The sequence below is a fragment of the Bactrocera latifrons genome, unplaced genomic scaffold (genome assembly GCF_001853355.1).
Source record: "Bactrocera latifrons isolate USDA-ARS-PBARC rearing strain unplaced genomic scaffold, ASM185335v1 scaffold_25, whole genome shotgun sequence".
Classification (NCBI taxonomy): Eukaryota; Metazoa; Arthropoda; class Insecta; order Diptera; family Tephritidae; genus Bactrocera; species Bactrocera latifrons.
The window spans coordinates 1176184-1194733 of NW_017536074.1; the positions used below are offsets into that span (position 1 = coordinate 1176184).

General features: G+C 35.0%; 5 protein-coding genes across 6 annotated transcripts in view; 3 read left to right on the forward strand and 2 right to left on the reverse strand.

Annotated features, from left to right (window-relative positions):
* Positions 1 to 3949: 3949 nt before the first annotated feature.
* LOC108969389 (leucine-rich PPR motif-containing protein, mitochondrial) lies at positions 3950 to 8908 on the reverse strand. Its single transcript, XM_018934069.1, has 7 exons — positions 8733 to 8908; positions 7954 to 8479; positions 7410 to 7884; positions 6476 to 7339; positions 5892 to 6415; positions 4711 to 5821; positions 3950 to 4649 (listed from the first exon to the last, which is right to left on the reverse strand). Exons 1-7 carry the CDS (start codon positions 8873 to 8875, stop codon positions 4120 to 4122), a joined length of 4173 nt encoding a protein of 1390 aa, XP_018789614.1. The 5' UTR covers positions 8876 to 8908; the 3' UTR covers positions 3950 to 4119.
* Positions 8909 to 9186: 278 nt separating this feature from the next.
* LOC108969390 (probable cysteine desulfurase, mitochondrial) lies at positions 9187 to 11313 on the forward strand. Its single transcript, XM_018934070.1, has 6 exons — positions 9187 to 9443; positions 9497 to 9588; positions 9645 to 9856; positions 9928 to 10136; positions 10217 to 10808; positions 10882 to 11313. The coding sequence occupies exons 1-6, from the start codon at positions 9287 to 9289 to the stop codon at positions 11033 to 11035; spliced, it is 1416 nt and encodes a 471-aa protein (XP_018789615.1). The 5' UTR covers positions 9187 to 9286; the 3' UTR covers positions 11036 to 11313.
* A 556-nt stretch (positions 11314 to 11869) lies between these two features.
* LOC108969391 (very-long-chain (3R)-3-hydroxyacyl-CoA dehydratase hpo-8) lies at positions 11870 to 12818 on the reverse strand. Its single transcript, XM_018934071.1, has one exon. The coding sequence runs from the start codon at positions 12670 to 12672 to the stop codon at positions 11941 to 11943; it is 732 nt and encodes a 243-aa protein (XP_018789616.1). The 5' UTR covers positions 12673 to 12818; the 3' UTR covers positions 11870 to 11940.
* Positions 12819 to 13233: 415 nt separating this feature from the next.
* LOC108969359 lies at positions 13234 to 14965 on the forward strand. The gene is made up of 5 exons (XM_018934010.1): positions 13234 to 13441; positions 13501 to 13642; positions 13700 to 13974; positions 14040 to 14181; positions 14236 to 14965. The coding sequence occupies exons 1-5, from the start codon at positions 13294 to 13296 to the stop codon at positions 14846 to 14848; spliced, it is 1320 nt and encodes a 439-aa protein (XP_018789555.1). The 5' UTR covers positions 13234 to 13293; the 3' UTR covers positions 14849 to 14965.
* Positions 14966 to 15423: 458 nt separating this feature from the next.
* LOC108969345 (actin-related protein 2/3 complex subunit 2) overlaps positions 15424 to 18550 on the forward strand; it is a 6227-nt gene continuing 3100 nt past the window's right edge. The window contains exons 1-6 of one of the 2 annotated variants that reach the window (XM_018933990.1): positions 15424 to 15635; positions 15751 to 16286; positions 17238 to 17331; positions 17398 to 17497; positions 17559 to 17745; positions 17814 to 18034. In XM_018933990.1, the coding sequence (XP_018789535.1) occupies positions 16213 to 16286; positions 17238 to 17331; positions 17398 to 17497; positions 17559 to 17745; positions 17814 to 18034 (676 nt within the window). In that variant the 5' untranslated portion in view covers positions 15424 to 15635; positions 15751 to 16212. Of the gene's footprint in view, positions 16287 to 17237; positions 17332 to 17397; positions 17498 to 17558; positions 17746 to 17813; positions 18035 to 18550 lie in introns of both variants that reach the window. The other variant, XM_018933991.1, reaches the window with a different exon arrangement.

Sequence of the window (18550 nt, forward strand, 5' to 3'; positions counted from 1 at the left end):
TTCCGAGCACTCTAGCAAACGTTTGATCTCTTTGAAGTTCGATTTGAATTTGACAAAATCACTCTGCGCACAGCTGCGTTGCGAAAATGAACACGTGTTCACGCTTTCAATGYTGTTTTTAGAAAGTCCCGTTAGGTTTTCAGAAAAATGCGGTATGGTTTAAAGAAGATTGGACATTTAGGAGACAATTGGTTTACATTTTCTTTCAATCATGTGTGGTTGATTTTTTTGATTTTTGGCCTCTGACGGATCCACTGTGCAATGGTACAAACAAGTTATGACTTACTTATAGACAAAACCCTGACATTGACATGACAACATAAACATGTTCCAGTAAGAGTTTTTAATGAGTTCAAGTCACCAATCAAACTTTCCAGGGGACCTATATTAGGAGCGTGTTAAAAGTCTTAAGGAAACTTCATTGGCACAATGGCACCTCGAGCGAAATTAACGCATAAACCAATGAAGTTGAGGCAGACCAACAAAATAACACCTCTTTTTCTGATACTCAACCATTTTTGATAAAGGCGATTCCTGGAAGAACCAAAGTTGAAAAACATTTTGTTAACACAGGTGACGCAAGACCAATCCGCCAGGCTCCTCGAAAAGTTCCTTTAGAAAAGCGTGAAGTTGTAAGCCAGACTATATGTGAAATGAACAAAAGCGACGAAATCGAAACAGCAGCGAGGCCATGGAGTTCACCTATGGTAATTTTGACGAAGAAAAATTACAGCTTGAGGTTCTATGAGGAGTTTAGAAGGTTGAATGATGTTACGAAGAAAGACATGGGATCGTAAAAATAATAATTTCAAAATATATAACACAAGAAATTGTAAACGATTCCTCATATGAAAATGGAATTTTATTTTATCGATAAATCATTTACATTGAAACTCTACCTTGAGTTCGAACACTGTATTGCTAAATAAAAGCCCCAAATGAATGGATATACACTTAACTTAATTTTTATTTCAAACAACTTAACGCTTTATTATTCATTATCCGAGCTTACAAATTCTTACATAAAGATTTGTACAATAGTTTTTAATAACTATCCGGACATGTTATCAACACGCTTTCCTATTTCGCGGTTATATATGTACATACTTATGTATTTCTTTGGTTTAGTCTCGTTGTCGCCGGCGTTAGCTGGCTGAGTGGCATGATTAGTACCGTTATCATCTTAGCTTGTTAAGAATATACAGTGTTGGAAAAAATATAAGGGACATTCCCATATTTCTTTATACTATTCCATAATTTTTTATAATTCTGTGCTAATTTGTTGGAAGCCACTGTTAACTTCAGTTACTGAGCGGTACTTTACTTCAGACGCACTTAAAGCACAATAGGCAGCACAACTTTGAATAATTGCGTTTTAAAGCTGATGCAAATTAATTCCCGCGACGAGGGAATTATAAAAAAAGTATATATTTTACATCCGCGAACGCGCGGATAAAATAAAACACGTATGGTTCGTGTGGATTGCCAGATACAAATCAATCTTTATTTCTGATTTACTAATATATATAAATTTTTCAGTTATTTATTTAAAGTTAAAGCTAAAGCTGAAGTGTAAGCATCAGCTTGATTGAATCCAGAACAAGGTGTTAATTACAATATTAGCCGTGACAGCAAATTCCAGCAGAACGTTAAGCGTTCTGTTTTCTTTACGATTGTTATTGTTATGCTTTCTTGTGAGGGCGAGCAATATTGTCTTGATCATGATGGATTATTGGATTGAGAACGGAAAAAGCATATTGAATTCTTAAATAGACAAAAACGTTAATTAAGATTTTAAAGTGTAATTTCCAAATGCAAAGATTCAATTTTATTTACAGTTATGGTAAGGTTTCTATGCGGAGGCTATCGTTAACTTGCACATGTTTTTGAATGGAAAAAATAATAGGGACAGAATAAGTTTGTATGCATTGCGGAAATTTTCGAAAGATCATTATTAATTCATAGTGATTTGCTGTGTTATAAGTTTTTACAAGATAGTACTAAAAAAAATCTTAAAAACGTAAAACCATAAACAACTACGAAAAATTGGAAAAACCATTCGCGAAATAGCTGCAATAATGGAATGCTCCAGAAATATGGTATTCAACGCTCTTAAGCCATGCGGGAAAAAAGCAAAGAGAGGAAGAAAGCGCAAAACAACAATGAAATTTGACCATTTGGTTGTTAGAGAGTCAAAAAAGACCCGTTTTTGTCCTCCAACGAAATCAAGGAATCCTTAAATGCTCCGGTTACTGGTCGGACCATTCGTAACAGACTACGAAAAGCAGGGTTCAACGGGAGAAGTGCCCGAAAAGTACCGTATTTGAGCAAAAAGAACGTGAATCAACGATTGCAGGTCGCGCAGAGGCACTTGTTGCGGGAAAACTGGAAAAATGTCCTTTGGTCGGACGAGACCAAAGTAAATTTATTCGGATCCGATGGTAGAATATTCGTTCGCCGCCCACCGTACGCTGAATTTAACCCTTTATATACCCGAAAGACCATTAAACATGGCGGAAGTTCTATAACGGTATGGGGCTGCTTTTCGGCGAGTGGAGTAGGACCAGTCTTTTGGATACGGGAGAAGATGTGTGCTCCAGACTACCTAAATATATTCAATAGTGTAATGTTGCCATATGCAGAGGATTACATGCCACTTAGATGGGAGATTATGCACGACAACGACCCAAAACATGCATCCAGAATTATAAAATCTTGGCTTGAAACGAATCAAGTTGCTCTTTTGGACCTGAACCCCATAGAACATCTATGGGGAGTGCTAAAAAGTCGATCGGGGGACACAAATGGAAGAATAAGCAAGAGCTATGGGAAAAAATACAGGAAGCTTGGTACTCAATACCGGTCAAAACTTGTGCTCAATTGGTCAACTCCATGCCTCGAAGATGTCAGGAAGTCATGAAAAACAAAGGAGCTTCAACTAAATATTAAATGAGAGCAACGAAAGATATCATATTTAATTGAATTATTATTATTATTTTTTTAAAGTTCGTCTCTATTATTTTTTCAAGGCAAACTGTATTAATTTCCATTTTTTAAATCAAAGTTATCAAATAAAAACCACTCAATAATTATTGAATTTTCTTTTTCTTTCATTACCTCTTGCAAAATATATATTATTTCGTCTAAAGTTAATGTAAAGTTAAAAACTTGATAACCATTGTTGTGTCCCTATTTTTTTCCAACACTGTATGTACCAAATAAACAAACATTAACTTCACAGGTGCTTTTTTAAGCATAAAAGGGTATAAAAAGATCTTTATTCTGATTTTGATCTTCTTTCTTCTTACCAGTAAAACGCTCCCCTGAACATGAAGCTACACAACAAATGATTTGCAATCGGATCCAATAGGATTCATCTTTCTTTCATCGCTCTAAAATACTCCTTTTCTAAATATTTTTTAGCAAGTTTCAGCAAAGCTCAATTCTACTGCATGCGCTAACACAAAATTCCTTATTTATTTCAACCACAATTTCTCGGAAAGATTTAAAAGAACCAGTTTTACTTTTTGTGATGATAACTCTATCAGCATGTTTCGTTGTTTTACATGCAGAAGCTTTGAAGATTTTTTTTTATTTTCCAGCAAATTAGTATTAGATTTATCAAAATATTGATAATATTAAAGTATCATATACAATTCTCCTCGAACAATTAAAAATTTTGGCAATCTGAATTGGATTTTTGCCACAAAGTTTTAAATATTTTAATTTTATTTAACAAATAGTTAACTCCACGCTTGTAATTAATAATGAATAATTTTACAAAGAAGCAGATGCGAGCTATTTCTTTGCTCAATCAAATTTCGTTAGAATGCCAAATTCACCGTTATAACTTGTGGAAGCCGAGCCATAGACTAATTTGGGAAATTATTGCAATGCACTTATTTGATAAAAGTAAAACTGATTTGAATAATTTATTTTCAAAATGTACTATTTATCTGGCAATGACTGTGTATTCATATAAGTATATCTTGTAAATTTTATTTTAAAATCAAATAACATATTCATCAACATGGGTACTTAGCATTTATTTAAAATAAAATAAAAAGCAAAAATTATGTGGTAATGTTAGGAGCTACAAACATATTTAATATATTTCTACTAGTTAGTTGGTCGGGTAATTGGTCTTGTCTCAGGTCGCTTCGGAGTAACATCATCATCCGATGACTGTGAGCTGCTACTGCTATCTTTTTGTGATTTTTTTTCCGGAATTTTATATGGGAATTCCTTATTTTGTTCTTGTAAAGCAGTTTGAAGACGCAAGAGCGCAGTACGATTTATATTCTCCAAGCATATATCTTTGATGGCGGTTTTCAGCGTGTCCAACGCTTTATCTAAGTTTTTGCTGGTGGTATGAATGTCAATCAAGCAGGAGTAGGCATTACCAATAGCTCCTTCCGAAATCTTTGAATCACGCAATTGATTTATAACCGTTAAGGCGAGTTTTTCGTCTTTTTGCTCGCGCGCTGTTTGCAAAACTCGCTGGAACATAAGGCGAGGTGCATTTGAAAGATGTTTATCCCATAACGCTTTTGATGCAGTCTCATCACCTAGAGCGAGTAAATGCATCCAAAGTACATTCATTGGGCCCAACTGATTGTGCTCAGCATATTTTTCAGCGATCTTTTGGACTAAAATAAAATGAAAATTTAAAGTCATAAAACAAAATTTATTTATACAGTTGTTACTCACATAACGGCAATGCTTCAGGCTTTTGTTGCAAAATACCAAGAGCACCACCACGTGGAAACTTTTCAGCAAGTTTCGCAGCCTCTTCGGTGGTGTTTACTGCAGAAATCTTCTCATATAGCGAATTCAAATAGTGGTCCGTTTTTCCAGCTACAATGTTGGCATGACAAAAGCGGTTATCGAAGGAAACAATCTTTTTTTGTTCGTCGGATAATTGGTCTCCAATTGTCTCCAAAGTTTGAACATCGCCAGCTGCAGCGATTTTATTTAAATAAAATTTGAAAATTTTCGGAATGGGGCAACGATTATTAGCCAACAATTCATTTACAAATTTTGTTGCTTCCGTTAGACGTTCAGCACGCACTAAATGTTCGATGAGATGTGAAAGATCTCTGATGTTCAGCGTTTCATTTGAATGCAACTGACTTTTATAGTTAAGTGCGGCGTCAATGTCACCAGCGTTAACAGCTTTCCGAAGAAGCGATATAATATTTGTTTGTTTGGCGATTACTTTCTTAGAATTATCAATTGATTCGACAGATTTAGTTTTAGAAACTTCTTCTGATTTTGGTACGACAAAAGGCACCTTAATGTTCTGCGAATTCAATAGCTCTGCTAATTTAATTAGGAAAACATCAGTGGGTGCTATATTTTCTTCCTGCATTTTAGTCCATAAGCCTAAAGCCTTTTCTGCATCTGATGACTTGCAGTAGCTCAACAATAAATTGTAGTAGATTTTGTTGCGATCTATATGATTAAGGTCCTTGGTCGCTTCTACTAGGCCTTCTAGAGGCTCTACCATGCCCTCGTTTTTGTAACGTTCACATGCGTGGTTGATACGTTGTGGACGAGTGCGAAGTCCAGGTGTCTCCAAAATCTTTCTCGCTTGACGTATACGCCCACATTCAACGAATGAAAATACCAAATCATACAGACTGTTAACTTCACCATGGATATTTGTACTTAAATCAGTCAGCTTCTGCAAATTTGCAGCATCCTCTTTTTGTATAAGCCGGCATGCGAGTTCATTTTTCCAAGGTGTTGACTTATACTCTTCACAGATTTGCTCAAATGTCTCCATAGCCTTTGTGATGTCGTCATTTGTTAGATGTACCTTTATTAATTATTACAAAAATATATAAATTAATAATCTCTATGCAATAGAAAACTGAACACAAAGTTACCTTTATCAAAGGTCCCAAAAGTACATTAGTGGGATATATGTAATTGCCATCTTTTAATGTGTCAAATAGTTTCTGCAGCTTATCAGCGCTACCAGCTTCGGCAAGCGTATTTAATAAACGCCATACTGTAGATGTGTAATTGAAAGAACCTTCGCTGTCTACAACCAATTCCACTTTCTTATTACGTTCTAGGAATTCAATGGCCTCATCGAAGCGCTCTTCATTAATCAACAATTTAACGATGTGCACTGTTTTGAGATTGTCTAATACGAATTCGGGGTCTTTTGTTTTCATTTTTTCATATTGATCCAGAGCTTCCGCTGTTTTTCCTTCAATTGCATACAAATCGATCAGTTGTGCCCATATACCAGTTGGTATAGTGAAATTTTCCGCTTCTAATTTCGCAATAACTTGCAAGGTCTTCTCCAGATTGCCAGCACGGAAGCATGTAATCAATAATTGACGCTTCAAATTGTTAGCATTTTCACCTTTAGCTTCCACATTAGCGATGAATCGTTCAAGTTCTGAAAGGATAAAATGTGGTCTTAAATAAACCAATCAATCAATTTATATATTATTTTTACCATCAACAGTTAATGAGTCTAAACTACGCTTACGCGGTTCTGCAGTTTTTATAGGAGATAATTCTAGATCACCAGAGCTAAGTTTACCCAAATTTTCAGAAATCTCAGTTGTCATTTCTGAACCCAAGCGTTCCGAAATTCTTGCAGCATTCTTATTGCTAATTGTAAATCCTTCCTTTGCCAGCTTAGGAAGAATGTTACTCAAGATTTCTACGGTATTTCGACGGAAATATATGGAAACGTCGTTTAAAATAACACCAACAATATCATAACTTTGGTTAGCTATATCATTTTCGACCACTTCAGCCGTTGCTTGAATTTCAGCACTCTCCTCCTGTTCCGCACGTTGCGCACTTGTTGAGCGGCTCTGTATGCTCTCGTAAAGCTGTCTAATCACACGAACAAACGAGGCGTAGTCATCTGTTGCAGAAAGCGCATGAATCAAGGGCTGTCTAAATAACTGGGGTGAATAAAATGCGCGATATGACTCCATAATGTTGGCGGAGGACTTTAGTTGATTTGTTGCTAACGCCGCATAAGCAACTGAAGCCGCTGCGTTAGCACTCGATATACCTGCATCACGTAAAATTGTCACGATTTTATCCCAGTTCTTCTCCTTTAAATTTGGAATGACGTAATCACGCAGAGTTTCTGAACTGGGATTTATACTGAACTCATCTTGCATGTGTCGGATAATACTAATGATTTGGTTGGATTCAGCAGAGCAAATCAAAGGCCAGAAATAATGTTGACGTATAGGTAAACCCGCCTTCTTCAATTCGCGAAGAAGTGGAAGAGCATTTGAAATCGCACCATTATTTAGTCCAGCTTCGGTGGCAATTAACAGAGCTTTAGGATTCAGACCTGAGAATGACAAATAAAAAAATTTTAATATATGTGGGTAAACGGCGTATTGCATTAATTTAAAACAAACCTTCATCTTGCAGAACTTTGCATATGCTTAAGATCTTCTCTACGGGACGGCCCACTTTGACAAGTTGTTTTATAAAAAAGTTACCAGTATCTACGAGTTGACCATCAGGTCGGGTAGCACGTGGCATTGTTCGCAATATTTGTAGACCTACATCCTCGTAACCCTTATTTACCAAACGCAATATAACATTTACAGCATCTTGATTGAATCCGGTTGATATACGCAACCTTGCCAGCACTGGGTCTACTTTATCCGAGTGACCGTTAACACTTAGAGCGTAAACGATGTCCAAAAGATCTTTGTCTAGCAAGATTACTTCTGCTTTTTCACATTCATCCAATGTACGTAGTATAGCATCAATTTCTCCATGACGTGCATAGCAACATAAGAGGGTGGAGTATGTATCAGCGCTGGGCTCCAAGTTAGCTTGTTTCATAACAGACAGAATTCCTTTGGCTGATTCCAAATCATTTGCCTATATCAATTAATTAAATATATAGTATATTTTAATATCAAAATGTAATTTTCTATGCCACTAACTTACCTGCGAGTGACCAAGTATAAGGGAATTGAAAACATTTTCGTTAACCGGCAGATTTTTTGATCGCATAAACTCTAATATACGGGTAGCTCCGTCAATGTCACCCTGCTGACAATATCTCGCTATTAAACGCTGATATGTCACTCGATTTGGTTCAATATTCTTTGACTCGATCTCTGCAAGAAAATCTGTTGGCGAAAAATTATGTTCATTTTCTAAGTACACACGCAGCAGTGCATTGTAATGGGATATATCCATTGGCACATTTAAAGAGTTTAGCGTTTTCCAAATTTCCTGCACAAGCGCTGTTCTCACTTCAGGCATTTCTTCCGGCACTAAATTGCCACAGCACCGTATTACGAGCAGTGATTGTGAACTAGTTGCTGATCGCTGAGTGCGTATTTCTTCAAGAACTTCCTCAATATCGCGACGTGAAATTCTGCCGACTCGACGAACATCCTGGTCTAGCCGGCGTATTTGTTTCTCTAAGTTAAGATCTGACTTCGCTGCTGGACTACTGCCGAACCCACTAGAAATGTGCAACCATGAGTATAACAGTTTTTAGGTTAAGATCACAAACATATGATAATACTTAAAACATATCTTTTTGAACTAAGAAAAATAATTATCTTAAAGATATATACATTTTCAATTTAACAATTACTGAAAAGCATGATTGTATTAAGGAGATTGCAACTGAAAATTATTTTATTTCAAAAAACTACTTTTGTATTGCGTAATGTTATGATGATGGAGGGCATCGGCCGGAAATATTGACTTACTGCTGGAATTGTATGCCAACGCTTGGAGAGCTTTGTAGCAGGCTGCTTCCATTTTCACTTTGTTTAACTGAATCTACAACAAAGTTTCGCGTAAAACCAGCGAAATACCGAAGAAATTTTCCTGTGCGTAAGATTGATGCCATACTTTCGTCTCCTGGAGGAATGGATGTGACAAGAAAAATATATCTAGCTATCTGAACGATAGCATTGCCATTCAAAGAAAATATATCAAATTAACGTTAAGCGTTATAATTAAAAAAAGTGTAATGTTCTAAGTGCTATTGGTATTTGTATTTTTTACCGCAGTTATTTAGTATAAGAAAATACTAAAGTAATTATTCGTTTTTAAACATTTATAGCCAAATTTTGATTGGAAACAATGAGGGGACATCTATAAGTGAGTTTTTGCAATATAATTCTTTCTGCTCATTTTCGTTCCATCAGCTGATAGACATACGGCGTGTGTGATAACAGCGAAAACTTGTGAAATTAGAGTTGTTAGAAAACAATTGCTGCATAATTTGAGCATAAATTTTCTAATAAAATTTACCAAAATGTTCCAGCTATTTGGAAGAATTCACAGTAACGTACTTGCATCAAATGTTCTAAAAATCAACCAAAGAGCTCCGAAAGTAAGTGCTCCGTCATGTTTTGCTCTTCCGAACAATAGATTTAACTCTACTGAGGCGGAGCCGGCGTTAACATCTGAGGGTAAAAATGATTGTTAATTGCGGATGTACTTTGATGATATTTATATATTTTAGACTTTAGAAAGAAGCAAATACGCTTCAATATAAAAGCAGAGCATGTTGAAGGTAGACCACTATATCTTGACGTTCAGGCAACATCACCAATGGTAATTAAAAATTAAAAACTTCATATTTTTGTTGTTATTAATGAATTTGCTTGAAGGATCCCCGCGTATTAGACGCTATGTTGCCCTATATGACGAATTACTATGGAAACCCACACTCTCGTACACATGCATATGGCTGGGAATCTGAAAAAGCGGTAGAAACTGCAAGAGAACAGGTGGCGAAGTTAATTGGCGCCGAACCAAAAGAAATCATATTCACTTCAGGAGCTACAGAATGTAATAACATTTCTATCAAAGGTGTTGCTAGGTATAAATAACGCATGAAATTATTAGGATTATTAGCACATTCGTGTTTATGGCTTCTTTGCTAATTCCTAGGTTTTACGCGAGTAAGAAAAAACATGTTATTACCACACAAACAGAACATAAATGCGTGCTAGACTCATGTCGTGCTTTGGAGAACGAGGGCTTCAAAGTGACTTATTTGCCTGTTAAGTCAAATGGAATCATTGATATGAAGCAATTAGAGGAATCTATCACTCCGGAAACATCATTAGTATCTATTATGACTGTAAACAATGAAATTGGTACGTTCGAATGTTTAAAATCAAAATGAAACTTCTTTTAAAGAAGACAATTAAAAAATTTCCCTTTATATGATAAACAGGAGTAAAACAGCCGATAGCAGATATTGGTGCACTCTGTCGTTCACGAAAAGTATTTTTTCATACGGATGCTGCCCAGGCAGTAGGAAAAATTCCTATCGATGTAAACAAAATGAATATCGATTTAATGTCTATATCGGGACATAAAATATACGGACCAAAGGGTATTGGTGCACTTTATGTGCGTCGTAGGCCGCGAGTACGTCTTGAACCACTTCAAAGTGGAGGTGGGCAAGAACGAGGTCTTCGCAGCGGTACTGTTCCCGCACCTCTGGTGGTTGGGTTTGGCGTTGCTTGCGATCTTGCTTTGAAAGAAATGGATTATGATAAAAAATGGATCGATTTTCTATCGAAACGTTTGTATGACCGTATAACACAGGCTTTGCCACATGTAATCCGCAACGGCGATCCTGAACAGACTTATAGCGGTTGTTTAAACTTGTCTTTTGCCTACGTGGAAGGTGAATCGTTGTTGATGGCTTTAAAAGATGTTGCCCTTTCCAGTGGTTCAGCCTGTACTTCAGCGTCATTGGAACCTTCCTATGTGCTTCGTGCCATAGGAACCGATGAGGATCTGGCTCACAGTTCAATAAGGTTAATATTATCAACTATACATGAAGTAATAATACCTAGTTAACGACATTTACCTTTATATTTATATTTTAAGATTTGGTATTGGTCGTTTTACAACCATCGAAGAAGTTGATTACACTGCTGACAAATGTATCAAACATGTGGAACGTCTACGTGAAATGTCACCACTGTGGGAGATGGTTCAAGAAGGCATTGATTTGAAAAACATTCAGTGGTCACAGCATTAATTTTAGTTTCCAACAACTATTGTGTCCGAGGGACTGTATTGAATTGTACCTACAATTGTTAGTAAGAAAATGTTTTCGTTTTATAAAAGCGATGGAAATTTTCAATAAGAATTTTACATTGAAAAAGGAAAGCTTTTGCCTACAGAATAACGGTCTATTTTCGTAATATCTAGATAATATTAAAGAGCTATTAGTTATATGCACGTCATACTTACACTCAATTATTATATAATAACAAACCGATTAAATATGCATACTTCAGTTAAATTGAAAACTCAGTTGACGTCTACGTATTTATTTCAAAACATTAGTAATAGGTAACAGTTTATGAGATGAGATGAACCAGAATAAGCAAAAAACACTAATCATTTGGATATAGTTACCCACCATTTTTAAAAAATTAATTTTATCAATCTTGTAATTAATAGTTTACACTTTTCTCTTGAGTTAAATTGTATTCTTTAATCTGTATTTGTTTTTTTTTTTTTTGTGCTTAAAGACATTACAAAAGTCATATTTATATAAGTTGTTTAAATATGAATAAAAATACACATATGTATATGCTTTGATCGAGATAGTACAAACAACCAATGTATTAACACAGCGGCTATAAAACACAAGCTGTATTTAATTATACTTGAACACGTCGAAAAAGGGTGAAGGGTGAAAAGCCATTCAGCGTATAACTAATGAGCTTTCGTATAAATTATACGATGTATTTTGTATTGTATGTATGCAAGTGTGTTTTGAGCACAACTTGATAATATTTGCATAATAATCCAAAGATGTTGCAAAGTTCAAAAACTGTTTTGCAAGAGAGTTAAAAAATATTGGTTTATATATGTACATTCATATGTATATTCAAATGCAAAGTAACATAGTTGGTAAATATTATTATATATTACTTAATTAGTTTTCTTCGTCTGCTGGGTTTTATTGCCGTTTCCTCCCAAAATCTTCTTCCGTTGCGCAAACATGTGGAGATACATTTGCGGGAATAGAGGTATATACAAGAGCATTACAATCCACAGCAGAGCAAAATATGAAAATGTGGCATTCCATTTATTTGGCATTTGCAATGACCAAATTGTGTTTGATTTGGCAAATCCTTGTGCCCACCAAAAACATAGCAGCTCGCCGGTTACGCCAATTGGATAAAGAGCTATAAATGTTGTGTATCGTAGAAAAACCACAATGTATGGCATAAAGTTTATAATATTGAGAGCATAGTAGCCATATCTTATGATTTCGGTTACTGCCCACGCAAAAAGCGCTATCGGTAGCCCAGGCGACACTTTACCCGTTGGTGTAGCCATAACGACTCCGAGAACTACCATCATTCGACTCAGCACTTGGAATGTAGTTATAACAGGATTTGATTTTACTAAGCCGAAAGCTGCGTTTAAAATTTCAACAAAGGCGGCATTTTGGAATACGATGACTGCAACGCGAGTGTAGTCCCAAAGTCCCAATCCAGCTCGGAATTCCGGCCCTTGCAGCAAATAGTAATTTACTAACTGGAAGAGGATGTAACTCCATCCAACCACTTGCGTAGCGTTGTATACAAAAAGGTAACCTTTGACCGCAGGTCCCTGTTGCTGTGAAACTGATTTCACTGTTGTCGATTTCGCAGACATTTTTGTTTTACTATCTTCAAAGTCCAATAAACGAAATCAACACGACCATACACTTTCCCTACTTTCAAGCAAGTGTATTGTCAGTATCGTCCAACAGCTGTAGTAAATGAGGAAATAAACTTGTTTTAACAAAATTGGCAATTGGTGGATTGATAAAGGTCCATTCACATACAACTTTCCTAGCTTTATGTGACAGTTCAAACTGAAACAACAACGCGCAGAAAACAAAAGGCTAGCCACAATGAACGACTTGCTTTCAGCCAAGAATGATGGAATACATACTGTATTCAATGTTTCTATTTAATATAAATTGAGACTTTTGCTTGACAAAGCGTAAAAAGATGAGTGATGACCAACATTTTTCTTGGTTTCACGTCGAAAACTTTTTATGTGTACGTACTATTATAAGAGCATACATCGAATTGCTGGCAAAACTAATGTCTGACGCCAAGCGAAGCGAAAATTCTATGTGAATCGGTCAAATTGCTGGATTTTAATAAGCTTGACAGTTAATTGTGAAAAGTGTAGAATAAGAAGAAGCAGTTAAATGCAATTTATTGGTTTGTTTACAAAAGTGGTATTTCTACAATTCATGTTTGTTTATTATTATAAATTAATACAATGGTCACACAATTAGACGATGTTCGATTAATTAAACTGGTACAATCGCATCCTATTTTGTATGATAGAAATCTCGCAAGAGGGCCTAAAACTTCTTCTTTAAAAGATGATATTTGGAAGAAATTATCGCTGCAGTTAAACTGCTCTGGTGAGTAGGAATCTACTGATAAAATGTTGTATGTGCTAATTTTCCTCAATCTTCTCAAGAGCGAGCTTGTATAACTCGATGGAAAAGTATTCGCGACCGTTTTGGAAAAGAATTGCGTAGGGCACAAGAAAATCCTGAGGAAGCGGTTAACTGGGACATGTTTGAACATCTACTCTTCTTACGAGAGCATTACAAACATGGGTATTATTAAAATATTAGCGACTGGTGATTGATAATAACCTTGAAACTCATTTATAGACAAACAAACAGCGAAGCTCTACTTAACATAAAATATGAACCCAAAAAAAGAAAACGGGGGCGGAAACCCCGAAGAGAGTGTGAAGCTGAAGTATTTAAAGAAGAACGAGATGATGACGATGTGGATCCTGAAGAATTGATTGAAAATCAACAATTGATAGAATTAGTAAAAGAACATCCTGTATTGTATGATAAGTATAAAATAAGGGACTCGAAAAATTTGACACTGAAAAATGACGCATGGCATGACATTTCAGAGAGTATGGGAATATCGGGTAATTTCAAAATAAAATCATATTATACCCTTACAGATAAAATAAATTAATGCATTTCTTATTAGAAGAGATATGTTACAAACGTTGGAAAAAATTGCGGGACCGGTTTGCCCGCGAATATCGTCACCAGAAAATTTATCCTGAGCGATCTGTAACGTGGGTCTATTTTCAGGATTTATCTTTTCTCGAAGATCATTATAGAAAAGGGTAAATTTCAATATTATAAGAAAAGTACATTAGTTAAAATGCTTTTTTTTTAAGAATTCCGCTGCCAGTAGATACCATCAGACAAAGGAAGAAAATGAAAGCAACAACAGCATCCACTGATGAGACTTGGGTTGACGATTGTCCATTTCTATATGTTAAAGACGGACATCATTCACACGACGAAGATATTGATGATATTGACCCCGCATTTAGTGAAGTTAATTCAAACTCATTAGATGAATTAATAATAATGCCCAAAAGTAACGATTCCTTTAACGATATTGTCATTGATGAATCAATAACACCACCAGGAAATACCTCACAGTCTAGTTTTCAAATGTCTGAAGGAACAAATTTAGAAGAACCCGAACAAAAACTTTCAGTTGTTATTTCAGGAATTCAACAAGTTTTAGAACAATCACAGGAGTGTTTGAAAACATTGCAAAAACAAAAAGAACAACAAAAACAACAAATGCAATCCGACGTGAGTTTGTCAATTAATGCCGAAGTTAGTATGATCCAAAAAGTACACATACTACTGGATGGTTTGAATTTGCCAAATCGAACGCTAGCTGAACGTCGAATAGTACAATTTCTATGCGAATGTCAAATTAAGACTTTAAACAATGTGGATATAGAAGATGTGGATGGTACAGAAGATTATTAATTACATAAAAATGAAGTAAATCTCAACTTAAATGTTACTATTGTGGTTATATATTTATACATAAACCTTATGTTCATAAAATAAAATAATTAAAAGTTCTGAATTAAATAAGTGAAAGTTTGAAGTAATTTTCTTTCAGAACTTCTTACCGTTTCTATCAAATTTTGTTACATATTTAAGTTAAAAGTGATGCAATAATCAAAAATTTTTTTTTTCTGGCGATCTTAAACCTTTTGACAAATGGATTTAACCATCCGGTTTGGTTAAGCAGACTTGATTTGGTTATTTTCGTTTAGCCGTTACAGATTTTCCCCGCTTGGACTGATTTTCCGATATTAATTTGTTTGTCAAATCCTTTGACGAAAATGAAAAAAAAAAAACAATTTATTATCACTTGGTCCTGATTAAGTTTTATAATTTGAGCACAGGAGGATATCAATCAATCCATATGTTCATAATTCCAATTTTTTTCTCTTAAATGTGTTTTAAAAAATTAACTATTTTGTTGAACGTACCCAAGTTGTGAAGGCTGTCATTGTCACCATTAAAGATGTGACACACACATGCAGCAATTGATAACTAGACTAAACACACCATACAATTTCTCATTGCGGGAGCGGCGATATATGTGAAAAATTATTTAGGATTCGCCATCATTAAGTAAAATATTAAAGAATTACTAAGCTATGAAAGTAGTTTAAGAAAATATAATATATATCGGTCGCGCTCTCTAATGGAATTGTGAAAAAAACTTACATACATATATTGGAAAGGCGAATAAAAAAATGTAAAGTATAAGCAAATCATATTTACTATAAATGGGCATTCGTATCAAGTGTTGGAATTTTTTACTTGGTTGACTTAAATAACTATTGTTAAAATTTTACATATATTATTATTAGAACGGGGACCAAACGGTAGTAACGTGCGATTAGAAACTGAAACTAAGGTGTTGGTGCAGTCGAAGTTTACACCGATCGTGACGACAGTCATCAAAGTAAGCGTACCGCAGTAAAGAGTTGGCGCTACTTAACTACACGTACAAGGTTTTTTTCTGTGTGGTGTTAAAAAAGTGAATAGCCAGTGACCACCAAGTGTGAGTTGACAGCGGTTGTTGGCAGGCCAAATCGAGACTGATTTGAATAGATTCGAGGGACGGATGCAAGTTTCCAATTGACAATATTAATGTGCTGATACATACCAAAAATTAAGAAAACAGTGTACATACTGTCTGATAGTATTAAAAACATCCATAATACTTTTGTCAAAATTGTCACCGCCAAACGAAAAGGGAAAGTGGAGGCGAAGTTGAAGTTGTAAGAATTGCAATCACGCATATTGGTCATTTGTTTTGAGGTTATAACATGATTTTACTGGAAATCAATAACCGCATCGTCGAAGAGACACTTCTGGTCAAATTTCGTAATGCTTTAGCTGGGTAAGTAATTTTTTTCAATTTAAATTAACATAAATACATATATTAAGTTTTATTTTGACTATCAAAAATGCTCCTATCAAAGTTTTGGTTGAGTAATTGTTTAGTTATGTTCATTAAAAACCATTTTGTGTTTTTGTACATTTGTACACGTTTATATTCATGTGTATATACAAATGTATGTACCGTATATCCGGCTTTTACCATACGGTTGCAATTGTTATGCTATTAACACCCACTTGTCACCCGCCCCGCACATTTACCTATGAACTTATGTGCATTAATCATCATGCGTGCAACAGTCAAAGCCACATTAAAGTATACATTTCACTCCAACACTGAACATTAGATGTATGAGAATTAACGAGTAATTGACTCATACGCTGTTTATGCTTCAGCACCAAAAGTGTGTTTTTATTTGTACATCTTATATTGTGGTATGCTCTCTAACAATTCATCAAATGAATAAAATAAATAATCAAACACACAATTATGTTTGAATTTGTTTTTACAAGTCATCTATGTGTGCAAAATGTGCACTCAATGTTACATATATGTGTTTACAATTATATATGTGTCTGCTTATTAAAAATTCTTGAAAATCTTTTAGTTTACGTACATACATATATGCACACATATTATTTGAAATAACTGCCCAATATAATCTTATCAAACTCTGATAACAAACGTAGCCATTATGCCACCATTCGGTCGACACTCGTCGATGAAGCATTAATGTTAATTATTTTTTGTACATATGCATGTATGTATGTACGAGTATGTATGGCAAACAGTATTTATGATATACAAATGACTAATATAAACTGCAGGTTGTTAGGTGTTTCTTTGATATGTAACATTCTTATATGCCACATTGTAAAATTAAATTTTTATAAATTTATCTACTGAATTTTTGCCATAATTTCAATAAACATATTATCCTGTAAATTACAGAGCGAAGGCGGAATCTATTGATGTTCGAATTGCTGACTTTGATGGTGTGCTATTTCACATTTCAAATGTTAATGGCGATAAGACTAAAGTTAGGGTAAGTCAACATTATTCAGCAATATTATTTATATCAAAATTCAAAAATTTTTCTTTTATCGTATAGACAAGCATTTCGCTAAAGTTCTACAAGCAATTACAAGAGCATGGTGCTGACGAATTGCTCAAGCGTGAATATGGCGGTTTATTAACAGACACTGAAGATGGTAATAAATAATAACTCATTTATGAAAGTATAATCTTAATGGTATTTTTGTTGTTTTTTAGGTTACAACGTTTCAGTACTTATTGACCTAGAAAATATACCTGCTGACTGGGAGGCAGTTGCTAAAAAAATTGGTCTGTTGAAGCGCAATTGCTTTGCATCTGTTTTCGAAAAATATTTCGATTTTCAAGAGCAGGGTGAAGAGGGCCAAAAGCGTGCTGTAATTAATTACCGAAACGACGAAACTCTGTAAATATTATACTTTGGTTAAATATTATGGTGTTAGAAAATTTTTTTACAATTTCAATTTCATTTAGTTATGTTGAGGCAAAGTCTGATCGTGTAACTGTCGTATTTAGTACGATTTTTCGTGATGAGGACGACGTGATTATTGGTAAAGTGTTCATGCAGGAATTGAGAGAAGGGCGCCGTGCATCACATACAGCTCCACAAGTATTGTTCTCACATCGTGAACCACCGTTGGAATTGGCAAAAACGGATGCAAGAGTTGGCGACAACATTGGATACGTTACTTTCGGTAAGTAGAAATGCATGTAGTTGATTAGTTTAAATGTTAAGGAAGTTAGGCTTTTAAACCCGAATAAAAAAGGGGTATAAAAATCTCTTTTTCTCAAATACCAAAAAATAGCTCACGTATATAAAATCGGACAGACCGATGGGCAAGCGTAGATTGATTAAGCTTGTCGCGCTGATCATTTACGGGTATGAAGTAAGTGTTACAAATTTGTTGGTAGGGAATTTTGTTGTGAACGAGCCTTAACTTTTTTCTGTTTGCTTGGCATGACAACTGGCAAACATATTCAATAACCTTGCCAAAGTGCACTCAAATGTATCCGACATTTCTCTCTCATATATGTTTGTATAATAGCTAACGAGAAAAAAAGGACATTGATTGGTGGAGTTAAAAGTGATATATTTACTATCGTTTAGTATGTGTCTCTCAAATACTTCTAAATTAAATAGTAGACCAAACGGCATCCTGAATAAACCACATTTTATCTCAGATGACTTGTGTTTGGTTACAAATGGAAAC